The 23143-nt window shown below is 35.9% G+C and overlaps 4 protein-coding genes across 7 annotated transcripts; 1 reads left to right on the forward strand and 3 right to left on the reverse strand.

Annotated features, from left to right (window-relative positions):
- Positions 1–3098: 3098 nt before the first annotated feature.
- On the reverse strand, positions 3099–4280 carry LOC112762484 (glutathione transferase GST 23-like). The gene is made up of 2 exons (XM_025808333.3): positions 3966–4280; positions 3099–3739 (listed from the first exon to the last, which is right to left on the reverse strand). The coding sequence occupies exons 1-2, from the start codon at positions 4278–4280 to the stop codon at positions 3401–3403; spliced, it is 654 nt and encodes a 217-aa protein (XP_025664118.1). The 3' UTR covers positions 3099–3400.
- Positions 4281–4392: 112 nt separating this feature from the next.
- Positions 4393–8905, reverse strand: LOC112762481 (phosphoribosylaminoimidazole-succinocarboxamide synthase, chloroplastic-like). Of its 2 annotated transcripts, XM_025808331.3 has the most exons (13): positions 8519–8905; positions 8087–8406; positions 7811–7912; positions 7586–7715; positions 7132–7224; positions 6956–7044; positions 6507–6587; positions 6091–6180; positions 5909–5998; positions 5677–5727; positions 5549–5595; positions 5213–5270; positions 4393–5129 (listed from the first exon to the last, which is right to left on the reverse strand). In XM_025808331.3, the coding sequence occupies exons 2-13, from the start codon at positions 8399–8401 to the stop codon at positions 5070–5072; spliced, it is 1206 nt and encodes a 401-aa protein (XP_025664116.1). In that variant the 5' UTR covers positions 8402–8406; positions 8519–8905; the 3' UTR covers positions 4393–5069. The 2 variants fall into 2 exon arrangements, with proteins under 2 accessions (XP_025664116.1, XP_072079727.1); XM_072223626.1 differs by lacking the exon at positions 8519–8905 and having other exon boundaries at positions 8087–8512.
- Positions 8906–11082: 2177 nt separating this feature from the next.
- On the forward strand, positions 11083–14665 carry LOC112767382 (serine/threonine-protein kinase PEPKR2). Of its 3 annotated transcripts, none has more exons than XM_025813246.3 (4): positions 11083–11624; positions 11889–12794; positions 13409–13705; positions 13987–14665. In XM_025813246.3, exons 2-4 carry the CDS (start codon positions 12041–12043, stop codon positions 14331–14333), a joined length of 1398 nt encoding a protein of 465 aa, XP_025669031.1. In that variant the 5' UTR covers positions 11083–11624; positions 11889–12040; the 3' UTR covers positions 14334–14665. The 3 variants fall into 3 exon arrangements, with proteins under 3 accessions (XP_025669031.1, XP_025669030.1, XP_072079728.1); XM_025813245.2 differs by having other exon boundaries at positions 11283–11624; positions 11894–12794; XM_072223627.1 differs by having other exon boundaries at positions 11323–11800.
- A 955-nt stretch (positions 14666–15620) lies between these two features.
- LOC112767384 (bet1-like protein At4g14600) lies at positions 15621–17847 on the reverse strand. The gene is made up of 4 exons (XM_025813248.2): positions 17459–17847; positions 17252–17375; positions 16517–16573; positions 15621–15934 (listed from the first exon to the last, which is right to left on the reverse strand). Exons 1-4 carry the CDS (start codon positions 17518–17520, stop codon positions 15773–15775), a joined length of 405 nt encoding a protein of 134 aa, XP_025669033.1. The 5' UTR covers positions 17521–17847; the 3' UTR covers positions 15621–15772.
- Positions 17848–23143: the final 5296 nt, after the last annotated feature.

Raw genomic sequence — 23143 nt, forward strand, 5'->3', positions numbered from 1 at the left:
ATTAATTACTGAAATACACACTAGGATTTTGGATCGCGAATAATTGATTAATTTGCTGAAGTTCCAAGTACTAACAAATTTCAAATTTGTGCTTTAGGCCATAACTGAAGAAGAGTCTTATTGCATTGGATTTTAGAATACTATATTTCTAAGGCACTTAGCTTCTCTTACTTTAATAGTTAATACATTATTTTTGCTGATTATTGTATTCCTATAACATCAAACCCTTCTCCTATAACTATTTATTCTTATCCGTAACACTAACATAATCACGACACTCTGACCTCTCTACATTAACAGGGACGGATCCACTCTCTTAGTTGTGGCCGTGTGGGGGACAATTGCCCCATTCAACTTTAGATATAAATCTAATATTTTGAGATTAAAACAATTGAACATACTAAAATAAAAAACAAATAATAATAGGATAAAATATACTTTTTTTAACTTCATAGGTCTTCCTCACTGCTGGTTGCTATGAGTGCATGATAACGATGATGCAGTTGTCTTTGGAGAAATTTTTTTCCTCTTTTTTCCTTTTTATAAAGAGGAAGTAAGTGTACAATATATATAATAGAATTAAAAAAGAGAGATAAAATTAAAATAAAAAATTCAATCATTAATTATTTAATTTTAAATTTTAAAATTTTAAAAATTAAAATTAGTATTTAAACTTATTAACACTACGTACGATTATTTTTAATCTCATTATAACTTTCAATATACGTTTAATTCTCGTCGCCATCGCTCTTTGGTCCTCACCTCGCGCCGCTACACCACCGCAGCCTCCTGCACAATCGCATGCCACTCCTTCGACACTGAGTCTGCGAGTCCAGCTACACCACCGGCTTCATCGTCGACAAGCGCCACTGCACATCATCCTCACCAATCTCTTTTTCTTTATGTAATAGTTTTTTTCACTTCATGAAGGAGAAACGGTGTCGCTTGGAGAGACACGTATTATGCAAATTCTTTCCAACCATGGCTAAACAAAACGTCACCACGCTCATCCCTTGACCAATGAACTTCCAATTCAGCTCCGTTTGGAAGACTTGGAAAACCAGACTTGGAAAACCAGAACGTGACATAATTCGTTTTCAGTATATATGCACAAAGTTACTTCAACGGCCAATTTAAGGTGATTATTTTAGTAGGTATGTAGATGATTATTTTAATTTTTATATAAATAATTATTTTGATTGAATTGAATTTAGTTATATATTATTAAAATATGTTGGATGTTCAATTCAATAAGTATGCGGATAATTATTTTTATCTTTAATTGGATGATTATTTTCACTAAGGGTGGACAATAGCCAATGAAAAAACTTCTAATGCCAGAGAGATGGATGATTGATAAAAGTAGGAGTTACATACGGTTGAAGAGAGGAGGAGGGTATTTGGATGAAATGTTTTAATAAATTAGGGTTGGAATGATTAATTTTTTAAAATAACTGTTTGAGTTTTTTGGTTTAGATAATTTAAAAAATTTTTTATTATTTTTTTTTTCATATTCGACCAAATTTAAAATCTATTATACACATTGTCAAAATTTCTCATTGTCTTCTTAACAGAGTTCTTTTATAAATTGCGTGTACAAGATGTAGGATAGAATAATTTTAGAATAATATTACATATTTAAATTTTTTTATTAACTAAATTTAATTAAATTAAATTAATATAATAAAAATTAATTATAATTAATATTATTTTAAATCTTATTATTTAATTTGATTGAATTTAATTTATAAAAACATTTGGAGATATAACACTATTCTTGATTTTATTGGCCCTCTACTTAGGTTTTTCACGGTTTTTGTACAAGTCCTCCAAGGCCCACATGATAACATTCATTTTTTGGCGTTGAGTTTCCCTTCTTGCCCACATGGTTACAATTCAGAAGTTACCGCAACACCATCTTCTTCTGCATTTAATTACATGTTTTGAATCACAATACTCTTTGTCACGTGTCATAACTCTACTTGCAGGTCAAATTCTTAGCCATTGCTTTTCAAGCCACCAGACTTGTATGAATACCTCAAAATTAGCATGTAAAATGATTTTGAATCGTTAAGCCATTATTCAGAACAACAATAAATTTAAAAAAAAAAAAATTTAATTTTAATTTTAAAATTTAAATTTTAAATTAATTAAATTTGTTCATATTTAATAAACTTGGGATATAATCTATTATTCACATTGTTTACAATCTCTATTATCTATCTAACGAAATTATTTTGTATATAATTTCCTTTGTATTTTTTTTTTATTTTTTGCCATCTATCCATCATACATTTAATCTATTTTTTTATTTGATATGTTCTACTGATGTTTTTTACACATGTCTAAATTATTTGAATTAATATTTTATCATTTTTAATAATAAATTTTACTCCAACTTTCTTTTTTTTATATTTTAGTTCTTTATTTGATTTTATATGTATGTGTGTTTGGACATCCATTCATTCATCTAAGTGTTTCATTTTTGCCGTACTAATAAATTCATGTTCATATTCAAATTTTACCACTAATACTCTGTTTCATATAATATAATTAGTCTAATAGTAATATAAATGTTACCCTTGAAGTTTAAGAATATTTTTTATCACATAAAATCAAACACGCCCTATTATTTTGACTAGCCTACTTAAATTTTATGTTTTATATTTTTTCGATTTTTCTATTATTATATATAATACATTAAACATATTCAAATCACTTTACTTATATTGTAGAAGGAGCTTCATGAAAACTAACACTAGAAAATCATTTTATTCTAAGTCCCAACCCCTGTATCCCTTAGCAGCAGTTACTATATATTTCATTAGTTATATCAAAACTGGGGCTACTTGTGTAAACGATACTAAATATAATAGGATAATTAAGAAATAATTGGCTATTAGGTATTAGTAACGCGAGAAATAGTATAAATAAACGATAGATTTTAAAAGATAGATTTTAAAAGATAGATTTTTAAAAAGTGTATCATTTATGTTTAGTAAATCAAATTAAAAATAACTTTTAATAAATACAATCAATAACAATTACGTTTGATAAAATCTTTTTAAAATTTAAAAATACTATAAAAGACATAAATTTAAGCGTTAAATTTAAAATTAGTTAATATATGAGGTTATATTAGACTTTACAAATTTGAAAAACACAAGCCAACTTTGAGAAGCTCCACCTTAGTTGCTTTCAAAAGTATTGATCTTTTAAAAGCTGCAAATACAAGCACATAATCTTTTTGATTTACCAAACACAAAAAGAAGAGTCACATCTTCGAAAAATTTTACCAAACCAAACCTTAGTTGTTCTAGCTTTAGTTCTAACAATAAACTTGGTAAGATGGCATCACATATAATATATGAATGGAAATAGCCTTCTGAGGGGATGATGGCTACGCTTGAAGGAATGCCTTGGTGTGAGGGAGCAATTTGTGACGAGGAGGCAAGAGTTCTTTGATAATTGGAATGTCAATAAAAGCATGGAACCATGAGTTAAGCTTAGGCATTGACTCTGCATCAATAAGGTTGATGGCCACAACTTCCTCAGCTATTCCAATCCAGTATGGAAGCCAGCCAATAGCAATGTCCACAAAGCCAATGTTATCACCTCCAAAGAAGCGTTTTCCCTCTAGTCCAACCTCAAGCCTCTTCAGATTCTCTCGAGCTTCTTCTGCTGCCTTCTGTTGCTCTTCTCCTACCTTGGAAAACGCTGCCACAACCGTTGGCATACACTGTGTGAAGAGTTAAGAGTCACACACAATTAAATTAACTTGTGTACACAAAAAATAGCCACTAAATCAGCAACTTGCATATAATACATATGAGGATACAAATATATACTAAAAATAAGTTAAATAATATATATATTTATACACAAATATGGTGCTGCAACTCTAAGACCATTTTTCTCAGTTCTATAAATGATTGATACTAAATATGGTGCTGCAACTCTCTTACCTTGTCATCAACGAATTTGGACCAGAATCTAGCCTGGGCCCTTTCATAAGGAGAATGTGGAAGAAGAGGATTTTGCTTCCAAGTCTCATCAATATACTCAAGAATGAGCAGTGATTCAGCAAGGGGCTTACCCTGGTGCACAAGAACAGGTACCTTTTTGTAGACAGGGTTGTATTTAAGGAGCATGTCACTCTTGTTGCTGAGATCTTCTTCCACATATTGGTATTCTATTCCTTTAACTGCTAGTGCCCACTTCACTCTTAGAACAGCTGGACTACCCCAAAATCCTAGTAACTTCACTGAATCTCCTTCCATCTTTTTGTCTTCTCAATTCATTTGTTAATCCAAAAGGAAAACTAGTATCTCTCTTCCAACCAAATGTCTTAATATTTGTGAGAAATTATATATTTATATCATTTTAAATTTAAAATTATTAAGGCATATAATGGTACACGTAGTATGTCCAAGTATCCAAGTTAGCGTGTTGACTTTCACGACCGAGAAGAAAAATGGTTACTCTAAGGTCATGCCTGACGCCATGATGGGACCATAAGGCAAAGATCAAACTGGTTAAACACAATCTAATTGGATAAAGATGGCTTTGATATCAATACCCGAAAAAGGAGGATGGCTTTGATATCCTTCAAAATATGCCTATTTAACCTTAAAAATTAAGATAAAAAAATTCCCTAAACTACAAAGATGATTGATCATAGTCATATTACCAAGCAAAGAAGCAGAGCAATATTCCCTGAGACTTCATGTGAAGAGAGAGAGTATAAGAAGAAAGAAAGATCCAGAGCAATATGTGACATAAGTTAATGAAATATTCATCATTCATTATTCAGTAACAATGTGTGTGCCAAAGACATTGGTTTGGTTGACAAGTATACAAGTTAAATACATGGCGCAATTGGCAAGGACCAAGCATGATTTCTATGAGTTAAATGTTCATCTGTCTTTTGGTTTTAAGCTTTACTTATATAATTTCTTTTATTTAAAAAAACACTTGTTGGTAGAATTTCTGCTACTTGTAAGTTTTAAAATATATTCTCAGAAAGGGGTCTATAGAATACAGAACTGAAAAGTCCCGAGATTCCCAGGTTACTTCAAAGATGCCAGTGCAGATGCAACATTTCGTGATATTCGCTCATGTATTGGCTCCTGCAAAAGGAAATGGAGTTATATTCCTATGACTTTATCAGATAATAGATGGCCATAACAAAATGTTGAAACATATGGATTACCTCAGACAACAGCACCTCAAACTTTGATTTTGTTATAGTCTCATACAAGAAAATGTATCTGTCCAACAGAATTAGTACAAGGACAAGATTACACGTTGGTTTGGAAAAATAAAGTAGCAGGTAGATCTATTTGAATGAGGATTAGACATGACAGACGTGCCAAGCAACCAAAACCATGGTTGAAGCATCTTTGTGTAAAAATTGAATGATTAATTCAAGCAATTCTGATTCCGAAAACCAAGAAACACATAATTCTATAGGCAATTTATTTGTGTATTTATCACAAAGAAACACATATCAAGTGGAAAAAAAAAGGAGGAAGTTTTAGAGAAATACCGCCAAGACAATTCGCAAACAAGATCTTCAGGAGCTTCAGGAAGAACCTGAACAAGATTCATTAGTGTGATTTGATACCTTATTAAAGCATACAATCTAGTTAATTACAAGTATAAAATAAAAAATACCTCATCTTCATAAGGGTTGCAGTGATTTTTGAACCACAGCCTCAAGAACTCCTAAAAATTTATTTTTTAAAGATCAACAGATTACTTAATTGTCCATATTTTATGAATGAAGAGATTAGAGAACAAAGACTAGTAATTCAGAATAAGCTAACATATCCCTAAACCTTTAAGCAAAAAATAAAATATAATGTACTCTACATAGGAAATAAAGTTACTGATACATATAGAGCACCTTATCAACATTTTCAGGCTCCAAACCATTTTGAAAGCGCTCAAGATAAGAACTGGCAATCCAATATCTACTTGAATCAGGAGTGTGCACCTGCAATTTTCAAAAATGAAACTTTATTCTTTATTCATAAATTGTGTGGAATGCATTTTAGAATCTAATAAACATCAGGGATTCCACTGAACCTCATCAATCAACATAATTGAACCGTCCTCTGCCTTCCCAAATTCATACTTTGTATCAACCAATATAAGGCCATGTTCTGAAGCCACACGCTGGAAATTCAAATTTCATCAAAGCAAGCCAATGTCAAAAGTCAAATTGCATCACAGCAATAATAAAGATAAGCTTCCCACACATCACAGGGAAATGGTATTTATACTTTTGTTCCAGTAAGGCATTATTGAAAAAAATACATGGACAAGTTAGAGATTTTCATTGAACTAGAAGTAATCCAGTGCAAAAGACCGACAATTCTGAAAAATAAGTCTACACCATCTATTCATCTCTATAATCCAAATAACAGATACATTGAGAAGGCATGCCATTACTTTTTTCATTTCACAAATTTTACAAATGACATGATAAAATGCTTAATTACCTGACCGTATTCAAACAGACTTAAAGCTTTTCTGCTGACTTCCTCATAATCAGCTCTTGTCATTAATCCCCTTTCTATAATCTGCAAGGGAAATGGATTATAAAAAGAATTGAGAAGGTTAGATAAAAGAAAATTATTAAAAAATAGTAAAAACATTATCCATCATTAATCATAACCTCACTAGTATCAAGAAGCAACTGTACTGTATGATATGAACTAGGCTCTTAAGAAAATAATATTATCCACTTGAAGAAAAATATTGACGCTGCCTTTTTTTTTTTAAAAAAAAGGGAAAAACAGCATAATAAGATAGATCTTCCTATTGTTTCTTATTCCTGCAACATTATTTGTTCTGCCTATTCATTCCTTTGGTCTCCAAAACTAGTCTTTCACTGTAACTTCAATTGTATTGAAAAGATAGATGCAGATGAGAGTACAAGGAATAATACCTCATCTGGAGTTACAGGAACATCATGATCTGCAGCTTTGGTTGTAGGTGTGAGTATATTTTCAGCCAGCTTTTGGTTTTTTACCAAACCTGTTATGTGTTATATAACATTATAGCCTATTAAATAAATAGACAAACAATTGTAAGAATGCAAAACCAAAAATATAGGGACCTCACCATCCGGGAGGGCATTGCCACAATAGTTCCGGATGCCTTTATTGTAGACTGTCCATAATGAAGTATCAGTACTTCCTGTCACAAACCCTCTAGCTACAAACCAGCAGTAATAAGGTGTCAACAAACAGTTTCTAGAATCCTCATCTCCGCTTTTGTAAAGAAAATATTTTGATAACATTGACAGCAACATGAATAAAGAATGGGCATAGCATGTTGAAGTTTGGGTAGCATGAATAAACTTAGAGCACTTAATGATAACTGAAAACTTTTATCCCAGGTGCTCCGGGGAAATATATTCTATTTCTATCGTACTTTTCAAGCTATCATTTCCAGCAAACTAACTCCTCCTCCACAACCTATACCAAACATATATGCCAATTCATAGCCATTGAAATCATTTGATAAAATGTGTATGCAAGCACCAATCTGAAATACCAATTAACAAAACACTCACCAACAAACTCAACAGGGAAAACAGAACATTTCTTTGCTATGGTAACATTAGGATCAGGAGTGGACACAACGGCATTAGCAGTTATATGTTGGGTTCTCTCAAACCACCACAAGCTTGTCTGGTTAAGCACCTGCAAGTGGGAATAAAGAACATTGAGTGTGATCCATGATCAACCAAGTAAACTGTTCATACAGAGAACAAGGATCGAGAATAAGAACACAAAACCTGTCCCTTGAAGGGAATTGAAGCAAGGACTCTATCAAATGCACTCTGGCGATCAGTAGTAACCAGAACAAGGTACTCTCCACTATCATATATGTCTCTAACCTGTGCCATAAGACCACAATTAACCAAATTCATCAATTTTTCAGATGATTTTTTTTTAATACAACGTTTTCTGCTTTTATATTACGATTGCAATTTTACCAAAAATCTCGACTTCCATTCATTTGTATTAATGAGTAGTTAAATTGGAGAGGGATTAAAGAGGGAAATATGCACCTTTCCCCTGGTTTTGGAGGTGAGGGCGGGAACTGTATGGTGAAGATTTGTTTCGGAGAGGCAGTTGAAGGGGGATGTGGTTCTGATGGAGTGGAGCACTTGGTTCTTGCGGGTGCTGTTGAGTAGAGTGTCAAGCAGAGCGGCGTGTTCTTGTTGTTGTGGTTGTGCGGCGGCGCAGAGTGTGGGGAAGTTGTTGTTTGGTTTGAAAGTGAGTGCGGAGGAGGTTGGGGGAGGCGGAAGAGCGGGTGTGAGGTTGATTTTGAAGGGGGTTTTGGGAGGGTTTAACGCAGCAGCCATAGACATGGATTCACTCATCGCAACTCACAATAAGCAAAAATTAACAAAATAAATAATTCAGTGTCATTATCTCAGCAACTCAGAATCAGTATTATTACAAAACAAGCAAAAATATATTGAAGAAGCAGTGCTTACCGGCGGCGAGGGAGGAAGGGAAGTGGCGGCGACGGAGGAATGGGAAGTGACGGCAACGGATTTGAGCTCGGACAGAGAGACGTTGAGCTCGGACAGAGAGAGAGAGCAATGAGACCTCAACGCCACGAGCTCAACACGGAGTCGCAGACCTTCGTGCGACGGCGACGAGAAGAGGGCCGTTCTACAGGCGACAACGGCACCACGGTCGGTTCCACCCGGCGGCGACAGCACCCTCCACCCGAGGAGAAGGGTTCGGCGATGAGTATGAGCTCTAAAGTGGGATGGATGGTGGTTGGGTATCGAAGAGGGTTTAGCGTTGGGTTTTTGAGTTCTTTATTCTTTCCAAGTTTTCAGAGGGAGAAAGGGCCAAAGGGGAATGGAAGAGGGGATTTTGATTTCTGAACTTTTTTTTTTTTTAATGAAAAATTTAAAACCACGGCGTTTGGGGGCCTTTGGTTCTGAACCGGTAACTCTGCAAAAACTTAGAATATGCTTAGTTTTTCTTTTTACAGCATAATACTTTTACGTTCTTTTTTTCATTTATGTGAACATTAACAAATTTAAAATAACTTAATATTTATTAATCATCAAATTAATTTGATAAAGGTATTCTAATAATTTATTAGATATTTTGCTAAATATTTTGGATAATATTAACAAATAAATCAACTAAATATAAATTGAAAATCGATTAAAATGACATAAGTTTAGACTCGATTGAGTTTTATTTTTAACAAATCGCATAAATTAAATTAAATTTATACCTACTTCTCAATTCAATCTAATTTAATTTATTATGATATAATATTATATCTTTTATTAAAATTAAAATTTTACATATTTAATTTTTTATATATTTTTATTTTTTACATGTATTATTATTATTTAATTAATTAATTAATATTTTATAAATTTAAAATAAAAACTATGTATTTTTTAATTTAACCGTCCTAAATTTATTTATATTTTGTACTGATAAAATCTTATTACTTTTTTAAAACGAATAAACCGATATAATCTATTTTACAATAATTTGTATCATATTATATCAAAATTTAAAATAAAATTAAATCAATGCAATTAAAATTGCAAAAAATATATATACTTAAAATCAATTTTTTTTTTAATTCGATCTTAATTAGTACCAGAAACCCCCCTGATTGAAGATACAAGCATTGACCTCGATAAGTGTGTGATGGAAAAGAAAAAGTTCTTCAAAGCAAGCAGGGCGGGTACATGCACTCAGACCAGGCCCAGTTGCCTACTACGCCAAGCACGTGAGCCTTGTGTCACTCAATTCCCCAAGTCACGTGTCTAAGAACACATTTTTGTCGGTCTCAACAAAAAACAAAAATATCTCTAAACAAATAGAATTTAATTTTAATATATATAGATAATATCACATATTTTATATAATTATATAATTGTATTTATTTTTATAGATAATTATTTATGCTATTAATAAAAAATTAATTTTTTATTAGTATAATATTATATAATTAAAAATATATATATATATATATATATATATATATATATAATTATTTAATACGATATCAAAATTAAATTCAAAGAAATAACCGAAATTTCACGTCCTGTAAACTGCTAAAAGTCTAAAACTGTATTGCTGATGGAGACAAATAATGAAATAACCCTCAAACAAAACAAAAGAAATACTCCATAAGGTTCGAGAGATAATGAATTTTTTATAAAATAATAATTAAATTATAAATGAATTTGAAATAATTTTCAATAATAATTAGTTATAAGTTGATAAAATTGTGAAAGAATAGAAAAAGAATAAATGAAAAAATTTTATTGATTGTTGATTGTTGATTGATTGAAAATTATAAACTATGAAGATAAAACTAAGTATATATAGAGTATTGACATATAAAAGATAAAAGCAAATAAAGATAAGATAAAGATAAAGATATGATAATAAAGACTAAAATTGTAATTAAATTTATGTATTCTGTTAAATTTATGGACTACGAAACTTCTTTATTATTGTCATGGGTTAAGGTAAAAGAATAGTTTAATATAAATAAAATATCTTGTCCGGCATTTACAATTTTAATAAAATTATAAAAGATTTTAAGATTTTTTAAATTTAATTTTAATGTATTTATAAGTTTATTAAATTATATATCTATATTATTATATTAATATTTTTAATTCATTACATGAATAATTATGTAAAATAATAAATATAATTAAATAATTTTTAAAAATATTATACTAATAAGATATTAAAATTAATTTTTTTAAAATTAATGTTTTTAAAATTTATTTTATTTAACATCAATAAAAATAACTATCTTTTAAAATAATAATAATAATTATTATTATTTAAAAAATTATTATTTTAAATTGAATTTAATTTTCAATATTAACATTCAATCTTATCTTATGATATCATTATAAATAATTAATTTTTAAATTTATTATTAATTAAAAATATTTAAACACAAAATCTAGTTAAATAATAATATTATTTTTTTTAACAATATTTTAAAATTAAACTTTTCTAAATAAATCCCCAAAAGCCACCGAAGAACAACAAGAAAAAACAGAGCAAAGAAAATATAAGAAAAACGAAGAAGCCACAAAATCCGAGACGAAGAGAGAAATCTACGGCCCTAAACACTGACTCCTTTTTAACCCTCTATGACCAGAAACCCAAAGAAACAGTGAACCAATCAGAACACAACACGCAACACAAAAGAAAATTAAGGATTAAAATAAAAATAAAAATAAAAATAAGAATAAGATTTTTATTAACTCGTAGCAGAGAGAAAAGCAAGGCTAAACCTCAGAAACAATGGATTAGGGACACAACCTCGCGAGAAAGAAAGAGAGAGAGAGTTGCTTCATTCGTCAAATTAATCTTATTGGTGCAACCTACCCAACCTACCGTCTCAGGGATTTCCCCCAAAAAATCTTTCTTCGGAGATTTTTAGGGTTTTCCCTACTGGATTTCTTCGCGATTCTTCGGGATTTCCCATTCTTTTTTTACCCCTTTTTGATTCTAACTGAACCATTACTGTATCTCGTTGATTTTTAATTCTCGCTGGAACAGATCCACCACCCCTTTTGCGTAAAGGTTCGTTCTTTACTCTTTACTCCTTCTGTTTTATTCAATTGTGCTTCATGATTTCTGATGACTATGCGTGATCGCTGTTTTACGGAGTGTGTGGGGTGTGTTCATGTTTGCGTGTTCGTTCTATGCTATCACATTGTTTTGATTTCTAAGATTCCGCACACGATGCATTTGGAGAAGTAAATCCTTCTTCTTTTGAATTGATCTTACTTGTTTTTTGTGATTTAGATTTATTTCAGTGTTTGATCCTGTGTACCTTGATTGTAGAGCAGAAACCAGGAGTTTGGTTTTGATATTTTGCAGCAAAAGTGGAAAACATTCTGTGGTGTCTGTGATTCTTGTGCCGTTGGGATGTTGTGATCTTAATAAATAAGATTGGAAATGCTTGATTAGTTAGTTGGTCAACAACCGATGTTATTATGAGGAAGAAAAGGAAAGGAAGTGAGGCAGATGCCTCCGATCTGCCGGATGATGTTTTGCCTTTGGAACATGAGTCTGCGTCTTCGAATTTGAAGTGTCATTACTCGCTGGAGGATTGCTTTAGGCTGAAGAAGAGGTGCAAGGAAGATGCCGACACTGAGCCCGCCTCTTCTTATAAGAGGAGGCTTGCCGGCATTGCGACTGCCCCGCCTTGCGGGACTTCATCATTGATCACGCCGGGCAGAGGTCTCAAGAGGAAGATTGGTTGCATTGATGCTGCTACCCAGATGGGCAGGAAGAAGAAGATTGAGGATGATTATGTTCCTGGTCAAACGATTGGGCAAGGAAAATTTGGCTCTGTTTGGTTGTGCCGATCAAGGGCTAGCGGAGCAGAATATGCGTGTAAGACTCTGAAGAAAGGAGAGGAGACAGTTCATCGAGAGGTTGAGATAATGCAGCACTTGTCTGGACATTCCGGGGTTGTGACACTGCAAGCAGTGTATGAAGAAGCTGAATGCTTCCATCTTGTGATGGAATTATGCTCCGGGGGGCGACTGATTGATCATATGTTTAGGGAAGGTCCATGTTCGGAACAGCAGGCTGCTAATGTACTCAAGGAAGTGATGTTAGTCATCAAGTACTGTCATGACATGGGAGTTGTGCACAGAGATATCAAACCTGAGAATATTCTGCTCACAGCATCAGGAAAAATAAAGCTTGCAGATTTTGGCCTCGCAATGAGAATTTCTGAAGGTAACATCTGAGACTGTATATAGCAGATGTATCTTTACAATTAACATGTGGATAGGATTCTTTCCCAAGCTGTTTTATGTAAAAGAAGTTTATACAACCTAATAATTATCAATAAAACCTGTTTGAGGGTATATAGCAGATGTGCTAGTACATTATTTGATGTTAGTTTTGAGCCTAGTGGTCATATGTTATTTCCCTGTGGTATTGTAAATGGTATACTGAATTTGAAAGTAATTGCTATTATTGCAGGAATTTTGAAAGTGGTCAGAACTCTACACTTTGCATACATTGGATCTTTGTTTGCTAATTTTACGTTGTCAATAGGAGAAAAACATGGTGGGATTTAGATGGTTATATCCTTTGCAAGTTGCAGGATTTTTTCTTTCACCACTCCTTAAGAAAGTCTTCTGCAAATTTGAGTCAGAGGTCTTTAGGGAAAATGCTTGTATCAATATGAACCTAACCTACCTTGCAGTTGGTCCATGATATTGTCTTTCCTATCTGTTGCAAATAATATGTAATTGGAATTTCTCATTTTGTGCTCCATTTGTCGTACAATCATATGTTTCAGCATTGTCTAAGCTCTTAATAACTATAAATATTTTGTATCTCAGGTCAGAACTTGACTGGCTTAGCAGGAAGCCCTGCATATGTGGCCCCAGAAGTATTGTCAGGCAAATACTCTGAGAAGGTGGATATATGGAGTTCGGGAGTGCTCCTGTATGCTCTATTGGTTGGCAATCTTCCATTCCAGGGGGATTCATTGGAAGCTGTTTTTGAGGCAATTAAGAATGTTAAATTGGATTTCCAAACAGGCATATGGGCAGCAATATCTAAACCTGCACGGGACCTCGTCGAGAGAATGCTTACAAGGGATGTTACATCAAGAATAACAGCTGATGAAGTACTTAGTAAGTTCATACGCATTGATTATAATAGTTTTGTTGTTGGCCACTTTTATCTCTCTACATCAATGATGCATGCAGCAATGTAGCAATTAATTCTTGTATTCAATACTCTCTTTTGTTATTTCATTTGAAATGATTAAAACAGAGAACAATTCCCAGTTCTCTTGATAGTTATCTTTGCAGTCACAAGGATTTTTTGCAAGCTGAAGATCTGCAAGCTCTCAACAACTTTTGTCAATCAACAACTTTGCATGTTATACTAACATTTTCTGGTTCATTTTCAGCGCATCCATGGATGACATTTTACACAGAACGCACATTGAAGCCACTGCCCAGCCGAACAAAAACGAAGCACCAAGTTGGTGCATCATGCGGACGGTTTGTCTCCGCCCCGGTAACTAGGTTAGGAAGAAACAGGTTAGGTAACAGCTCCCTTAGCGAGTCTTCGTCCTCTGAGAGTTGCGACTCAGATGATGAGGACGGATGTGTGCTGATCGACGCTCTAGCCACGGCGATCTCACACGTAAGGATCTCAGAACCGAAGAGGAGCAGGTTGTGTGGTCCAACCGGTCCAATAGTTGAGCAAGGTTCATCTAACATGAAGGCTAACAACCTCTGTAAAGCATTTTGACCTACTGACATGGCTGACAATTGCCACATGCCACACTACCACGGTACCCTCCGCTTTTGGGGTGTTTTAGAATTTACTTTCCCCCATCACAACGACAACACAGCATAGCATAACAACGGACACAGTGGGCAAAAGTGGATTACATTGCTGACAATTCCCACGTTAGGTTGGCCTTTTGTGCCAATTGCTCTCCAACTTCTCCCTTCTTTTAGTGTATGATCTAATTGCAATAATTTTTTTTCTAGTCCCTTTGGTCGTTAACCTAATAATGTTTGACTGAGAGAGTGAAATAATTGTACAGAATATGTATATATAGAATGCATATTATTCTATCTCTGCCCCTGTTCTTGCTATATCTACAGCACGGTTTATATATATATTGAGAGAGAGAGAATATTTTAAATTTTATTTCATTGATTTATATTATTTGGAAGGTTGATCATTAGTCATTACTGAATTTTATTGTGTAACTTTTTTAGAATACTAAAGAGATTGATTATAGTGTTTGATAATATATGGTAATAACGGATCAAAATTAAAACCTAGTGGTGGTGTAACCATGACATTGACATAACACATACGAAATAGAAAACCCTGATTTCTTCTCAAAAGCATCGCAAGAAAGGTGCAAGTAGGACATAGAGACGGGACAAGAAAGAAACGAAAATAAGGGAATATGTGTCTTTTGTAAGTATCAGAATCTCACGTTTTAAGGATGATGATTTCCGCGCACAATCGAATACATCTCAGCCGTTGGTGAAAACACAAGTGTTAGGAGAGCAATAAAAAAACCTTTACATGTAAGTAACTAGTAATATATTGGGAATGCAATAATGATAGAATGCCTCTCTCAGAAGCAAGAGAAATCATGAATGTGACACGCAAAAGCAGTTCTATTTCTGCATGCCTGCTACACAAGCAACAACTGCCATGAATATTATGCAAGGAATCATTACTGTATAGGCTAGTAATCTGATCAGCAACCACACATCCAACGATATTCATCAACAACGGTTTTTTATTTTATTTTTCTAAAATATGTTTTATTTACCGTATGAATGAATGTATGATAGCAACTCCCATTGATTTACCCATCTATTAAACTTGATGGAATTAAGAACACAAGAATATTATAACATTATGTGAGCACATAACTAGCTATCTTAATTATTAATGTTATGGAGCCTTTGATCAAAACAGATTCTTATCTAGTACGTTCCGCTTCATTTATCACATGATCAAGATAGAAAAGGGCACTATAAAACTAAGCAATATAGACAAGAAATATAATTCCAAAGTCTAGGTTTTCAACTATATAGTGTGTTACACTTTGACGGATAGTGGAGCTTTTCTATACAACAAAATGTTAATTAAGAAGGCCTACGCTGAGGGCTTCTTTTTTCAACTCAACTGGAGCATCATAACCCCTAACAGTGACCTCATTTTCTAAACATCTTTGACCAAGCGTATACTACAAAGAAACAAATTAATGCAAAACAAACCACATGAACAACATGGTTTGAACCACTTCGAACAATGCTCTTGTTCAATCTTCTTATATTATTCTTAACACCGGCTTGAGCGTTCGTCATCAATGTTTGCTGCATCCAACAAATGCAAACCCAAATGTTAACCAGTTCTGGCAAAAAATAAAAACATAACAAATAAAAAAGGATGGTTGATCAATAACTGCAAATCAACATGCACCAACTACACGAGTTCCACAGTATTCATTTGTAGTAGTAGTTAGAGTTACTAATATGAACATTATAAAAATAAAATATATAAAATGCTGGACATATTTTGGAGACATCTTCAGATGCAACACCATAAAGTATTACTTCTCAATTTATGATTATTCTTACATCCATTGATTATCTTAATGCAAATAAACCCAGAGATAATCCTAGCTAACTATCCTAAAGAAATCAAAATCCACAATATTGAATGATCTTGTTTCTTGGTCAAAGTTTTAAATTCTAACAGTAGCATAAATAACATGGTGCCTAAACATTATTCCCCCAGTTATCATTTCAGCTTATATAAGATGTCAAAATCTAGAGATGAATGAAGTTCCTGTAGAAACCATTTTGGCTGGTTCATATAGAGCAGGCAACTCTAAGCAAACTGATACACACACACACACACACACAGGAGTATAGCTTATTGAAGATATGATGTACCAGCTCTTCCAAAAAATCCTTCTGCTGCTTTACTTCTGTACCTATCTCTTGAGCAACCTGCACCCAATATGTACGAAGTTGTGTATGCGATCAGAACGAAGCATAAAGGGAAACAAGAGAAAGGGGGAAAAATATTGGAATGCCACAGTTTCCTCAAACTACTTCTAATAAAATAAAACAATGAACAGTAATTACATCCTTGCCTAGAACATAAGGCATACAAGCATACATTATTTCCATCAAAATCCAATACTCTATAAGGAGCAATAGATTGTTAAATCAAAGAAATTGTCATGAAACAACTTTTCTCAAAAATTTAAGCTAATAAGAAGAGGCAACATGAATAGTTATATCTCTAACATGCTTCCTCAAACAATAGTCTCTTTTCGATTTGCTTGATTTTTTGCACATGCCTTCTTTTCTCTTTTTATTTGCCTTATGCTATTTTTCCTCTCAAACTCGGATACCACGTTATAAAACCACTCTCTCCAAAAACTTAAGCGGATAGGAAAAGGCAACAAGAATGATTATATATATATCAGCAAGGAAACAAGCATTGAAAAGCACATACAAGATCAACATAATAATTCTTCAGTTCTTCTCCAGAATAATTCTCCCTTCTAAGTTTCAAGTCCTAAAAATGAACATTCCTAGTTCCATGCTATGTGTATGTACTCCAAACTCCAAGTTCCAATCAAGGAATTAATAATGAAATTATTGAGAGAAGAGAAATACATTTCTCAACTTTTTGACTTGGCCGCGAAGACCGGTGATTTCGTGGTCCAAGTCCATGTCCATGGGATCAATGCGCAATTGGATTTCATCGGAGGAAGCAGCTGGTCTCGTGCTAAGTCCCTCTCTGCAAATCCCCAAAATTATATGAACATGAGTATGATTACGATTAGCATCAAATTCTGAAAATGGATGAAAGAATTGAATTACCTGGATCGGAAAGGGGCGGCATCACCGTAGGCGGAACCTCCTCGGTACGAATTGGAAGACATCAAAGATGGAATATGACGGAGAACAGGAAAACCCTTCAATTTCAGCCCCAAATAATCGAATCCAATTGGAATCTCAGTCACGTTTCTTGTCAAATAAATCGTTTTGCTTCCCTCACCACCTGTCTGCTTCCTCCTCCTTTTCACAAACTTCTCTGCGATCCATAGGAAAATTTAACAGATTTAAACGTAATAAATATATATTAAATTAATTTTGCATAATTATAAAAGAATTTAATTTTGATTAAAAAAAATTTAAATGCATTAGATGACTTAGTAATGAATTTGATTTGGTAATTAATTTTTTTTATACGTAATTGTTCATACCCTGGCCCAACGCTAGGGCCCAGGATCCAAGTAAGAAGGCACAACCCAAAGGGTTGAGCCTCACCCTGTACCAAATCAACCGCTACAAAGTCGGTTTGCACCACGACTTACTCTAAGGAAGTCGGGAACGAGAATTAGCTAGCAAATAAGCACTCATTTGAATTGGTAACCGCCCCTAGAATCTCTCTAACCACTTCCACGAGCCATATCTTAACTTCCCTAAGATAAAGGGACGGTTAACACCCTAGAAAAGTGGCACTACTCCAACGGTGGTTATTGGTTCACCACTATAAATACACTGACACTCCTCAAGTATCTCTAAGACCCAATACACTCTAAACCTGCTCACGCCCTTGCTAACTTAGGCATCGGAGTGTCTTTGCAGGTACCACCCCTCATTCCTCCACGCACGCACAAGTCGGAGGACACCGAGTTGCGGATCCAAGCCAGGAGGGAATAACAGAAGCCTGATCCAGGAAACTCTCCACAAACCCTTCGTAGTAAAATAAAAAGACAAACAAGAGGAGGTCCTTGAGGTAGTCGGATTAAACCTCGGTTGGATGAGCCCCTTGGTCGAATACATAAAATTAGACATCCTCCCCAAGGAGGAGAAAGAGGCTAAGAAGATCCGAAGGGAAGCGCAACATTACACTTTGGTGAGAAATATCCTCTACAGAAGGGGGATATCAACACCATTATTAAAGTGTGTACCGACTTCAAAAACCACCGAAGTGTTGGAAGAAGTCCACAGTGGGATCTGCGGAAATCATCTCGGAGCAAAGTCACTAGCCAGGAAAGTAATCCGAGCTGGATTCTACTGGCCGACCTTGCAGAAAGATGCCACGGAATTTGTGAAAAAGTGCCAACCATGCCAGATGCATGCAAATTTCCATGTGGCTCCCCCAGAGGAGCTAATCAGTATCACTTCTCCATGGCCTTTTGCAAAATGGGGAATGGATTTGTTAGGTCCTTTTCCCCAAGCGCCAGGACAAGTCAGATACTTGATTGTGGGAATAGATTATTTCACAAAGTGGATAGAAGCAGAACCATTGGCCACCATCACCGCACAAAGGAGTCGGAGGTTCCTCTACAAAAATATCATCACAAGGTATGGGATACCTTGTTCCATCACTACAGATAATGGAACTCAGTTCACCGACTCTACCTTTAGAAGCCTAGTAGCCAGTATGAAAATCAAACACCAGTTCACCTCGGTGGAGCACCCGCAAGCCAATGGGCAAGCCGAGGTAGCCAACAAAATCATACTGGCAGGGCTGAAGAAAAGGTTACAGGATGCGAAAGGAGCCTGGGCTGAAGAGCTCCCACAAGTGCTATGGGCTTACAGGACAACCCCCCAATCCGCCACTGGAGAAACACCCTTCCGACTAGTCTATGGCGTAGAAGCCATGATCCCAATAGAAGTCAACGAACAAAGCCCAAGAGTGATTCTCCATGACGAGATCGGAAACATACAGGGGCATAAAGAGGAGCTCGACTTGCTCCCCGAGGTCCGAGAAGAAGCCCAGATAAGAGAAGCAGCGTTGAAACAAAGGATGACTACAAGATACAACAAGAAAGTCATTCGAAGAGCATTCACCCCAAGTGACTTAGTCTTGATCAGAAACGACATTGGAGTCAACAAATCAGAAGAAGGAAAGCTTGCTGCAAACTGGAAAGGACCATACAAAATCAAGGAGGTCTTAGGAAAAGGCTATTATAAAGTGACCGACTTGGACGGCACCGAGTTACCAAGGTCGTGGCATGCTTGTAATATGAAAAGGTACTATAGCTAAAAGCGAGCTCTACTCCTTGATGTACTCTTTTCCCAACTTCATGATTTTTTCCCAAAACCAAAGGGTTTTTTCTGGAGAAGGGTTTTTAACGAGGCATCATAGTAGAGACTAAGGGAAATAGATTGTCAAAAATCCTTAGTAGCAATAAGGTACCTCCCCAATTAATAAAAGATCTTTTTCATATATATCTCTTGCAAATTCCTTTTTTATTTTTTCGACGAAACGCGCCGACTTAAGCTCGACAAAACGTGAAAATCCAATGAACCGACCTAGATGGTCGTCAGGATAAAACGACGAGGTACAAGTCAGTGTAAAGAGGTTATAGAAGTTGATCTTGATAAACTCGGAAACATCCCGACTCATAAGTCGGAATGGGAAACTGAGTAAAACAAAAATGAATCACGAAAGTAGCCTAAGTCATAAAAACTCAATGAAACGAAATTGAGTACTAGGAATAACCAAAGAGAGATAGGAAAAAACCTAAGAAAAGATTAAAAGGCTGTCCTAAAGATCCTTAAAATAAAAAGGTTCAGAAAAGCAGACAAAGCCAAAGAAAAGGTTTTTCCAGAAAAGATCAAAGGGAAGTTCGAAATCAGAGAAACATGCACGCATAAAGTAACTTAAACCCTTATCCAAAAAAGGGTATTTATTTTTTAACTTAAACCCTTATTAAAAAAGGGTATTAAAAAGTGTTTTGTTTACGGCCTTAAAAGGCCAAAAAATTGTTCACGCACTACCAAAATTAAATAAAGAGTTTAAAAAGAGGGGACCCACAGGCCGGGCCCCCATATAGCCAACAAAATTATTTTTTAGGAAGGAGAGTAGACGGATCACCATCACCAGAGCCAGGAGGAGCACCACCAGGACCGGAAAGAGAGACATCCAAAGGAGATGAAGAGGAAGTCGGAGGAACTGTGGAGGAACTCGGGGCGTCCTTAGGGCGAGGAGGAGACTCTATAATCCTTTGCCCCCGAGTCTTCAAATCTGACTCGGAAATAATCTCGGGGACAGGGGGATCCACAATGGCACCATCGATGACAACCTTATCGGGATCTAAAGGAGAGAGGTCCAAGTCAGGAGCAATGACTCCGACCTGCTCCTTAAAGATCCTCCAAGCCTCCTCAGCGCCATCAGCAATAGAGTCCTCCAACTCGGCGTATGCTTTCCGAGAATTCAGCAGATCATTTTTCACTGACACAAGATCATTAAACAAACTTTGATAGCTATCCTGTGCTGTCTTCCTCAAACCGACCTCCATGTTGCATTGGGCTTGCAACTTCCTCTCCCTCTCCCGGAGGTTATCTCTCTCCTCCCTCAGCTTGGCGACTTCCTCCTTCAACTTCCCCTCATGCTCCTGATATATGAGAAGCCTTCCTTCCAGCTCTTCAACCCTCGAGGTCATCCCTAAAGAGCTGAGAGGAGCCTTCTCAAAAATATCTAAGAGTTTGCCACAAACCCCCGCCGCCTTGAGGCTCTCCTCAACTAGAGTGGTAAGGTGGCGCCGAACAGAAGCATCATCCATGCTTATACGAGCATGGGGATAGATGTTCTTTCGGACGAATGCAAGAGCATCCGCCTTCACCTCACCAGAAGAGCCAGACTCTAAGGTCTTGCGCTTCTTATTCTCTGGCTCAGGAGAAGGTCGAGCAGAGGGGGGCGGTTGAGAGAAAGTTGAAGAAGAAATCACAATGGGCTGAGAGGGAGTCCCAACGTTCCGAGGAGGAGGAGGAGGAGAGATAACCGCCCTGGCGCCACCAGTCCTGGCGCGAGACCTTGCTTTAGCCTCTTGGACCCTTTGGTAAGACTCCTGAGCGTTTGCCTTTGCCATCTCTGAAAGGATAATAACAGATAGATCAGACAAGTCGGAAAAGTCAGTCAGACAAGTCGAAAATCTAACAAACAAATAAAAGCTACCTAGCTGTGCCTGGACAAAGGTCGGAGACCCCTGGAGAAACTTTTTTGTGTCCAAATATGGGGCCCTCCCCCACACTTCTCGGAGGAATCCCACAATGGCTGCTTCTACCTCATCCAGGTCATCCAGACCATATTTCTCGCAGGGGGAGGCCTCCAGCCAGTATAAAGGAAATCGGGGAGAAGAATTATCATCCAGAAAAAAGGGATGGTGACCCTCTACGGCTTGAACTTTAAAAAAATAATTTTTAAAGTCATGGAAGGATTCGTCAAAAAGGGTAAAAACTCTCCGACCCTGTATGGCTCGGAAAGACACCCATTGTTGCTTATTGTTTAGCCCACTGAAGGGTTTGGTCATATGGAAGAGATAGAAAAAAATCTTCAAAGAAGTCGGGAACTCCAAAGCCTGACTAATAAATTGATAAATTTTCAAAAAACCCCAAGAGTTGGGGTGAAGCTGGGTAGGGGCAACTCGGCAGTGATGCAAAACAGATATCTTAAAGTTTGAAAAAGGAAGGAAAACACCCAAACGGGTGATCATGCACTCATACATAAAGAAAAAATGAGGGACCGCCTCATTGACCCTCCCAAAGCAAACCCGGTCTTCAGGACCCGGGACTACCAATTCATACTTCGGCTCGTCATCCTCAGAAGTACAAATTCTGTGGTGAGTGCGAAGGTTGGTGATAAACTCAGTATCGACCGAGGGTTCCTCCCCTAGGACCGTGACATCAACCCATTGAGAAAGGATATCTACGGAAGCCATTTCTTTTTCTTAAAAAGGTAGCAAAAAACCTACAAGGGAAAAAGAAAAGGAAAATAAAAAACACGGTCTCTAAAGGAGGAAGTATGGAACTGAAGTCTACAAACCAACCTATCTACAAAATGAAGGCATGCAAATAGAAAAGCATGTTACAAAAAGAACTAACCTTTATCCGAAAATGAGGGTTGAAGGAAACGAAAAGCCTTCGAAGATACAAGAACACATCACGAACGAATGAAGGGAAAAATTTGAAAAATCGCAGAAACGAAACAATGAAAGAGAGGGAAAGTATTTATAAGTACGTTAGGGGCACGATGGTAAAAGCGGAGCAGTCATTAATGAGAGTGCACCGTTACCAAGGCCATCAATCCCTACGCACATCCCTAACGGACGCGACGCTTGATTAGACGTAACTGTCAGAACCAAAAGGTCACGAAAAGTCACGTCGGTTTTAAACCATCACGTCGGTCCTCCAATAAGTCGACCACAATCCCGAGTAGAATACTCGAACCCAAATCTTAAAGAGAAATTGGGCTCGAGTAGGGGCACTGTTCATACCCTGGCCCAACGCTAGGGCCCAGGATCCAAGTAAGAAGGCTCAACCCTTTGGGTTGAGCCTCACCCTGTACCAAATCAACCGCTACAAAGTCGGTTTGCACCACGACTTGCTCTAAGGAAGTCGGGAACGAGGATTAGCTGGCAGATAAGCACTCATTTGAATGGGTAACCGCCCCTAGAATCTCTCTAACCACTTCCACGAGCCATATCTTAACTTCCCTAAGATAAATGGACGGTTAACACCCTAGAAAAGTGGCACTACTCCAACGGTGGT

The sequence above is a fragment of the Arachis hypogaea genome, chromosome 17 (genome assembly GCF_003086295.3).
Source record: "Arachis hypogaea cultivar Tifrunner chromosome 17, arahy.Tifrunner.gnm2.J5K5, whole genome shotgun sequence".
NCBI classification, from domain to species: Eukaryota; Viridiplantae; Streptophyta; class Magnoliopsida; order Fabales; family Fabaceae; genus Arachis; species Arachis hypogaea.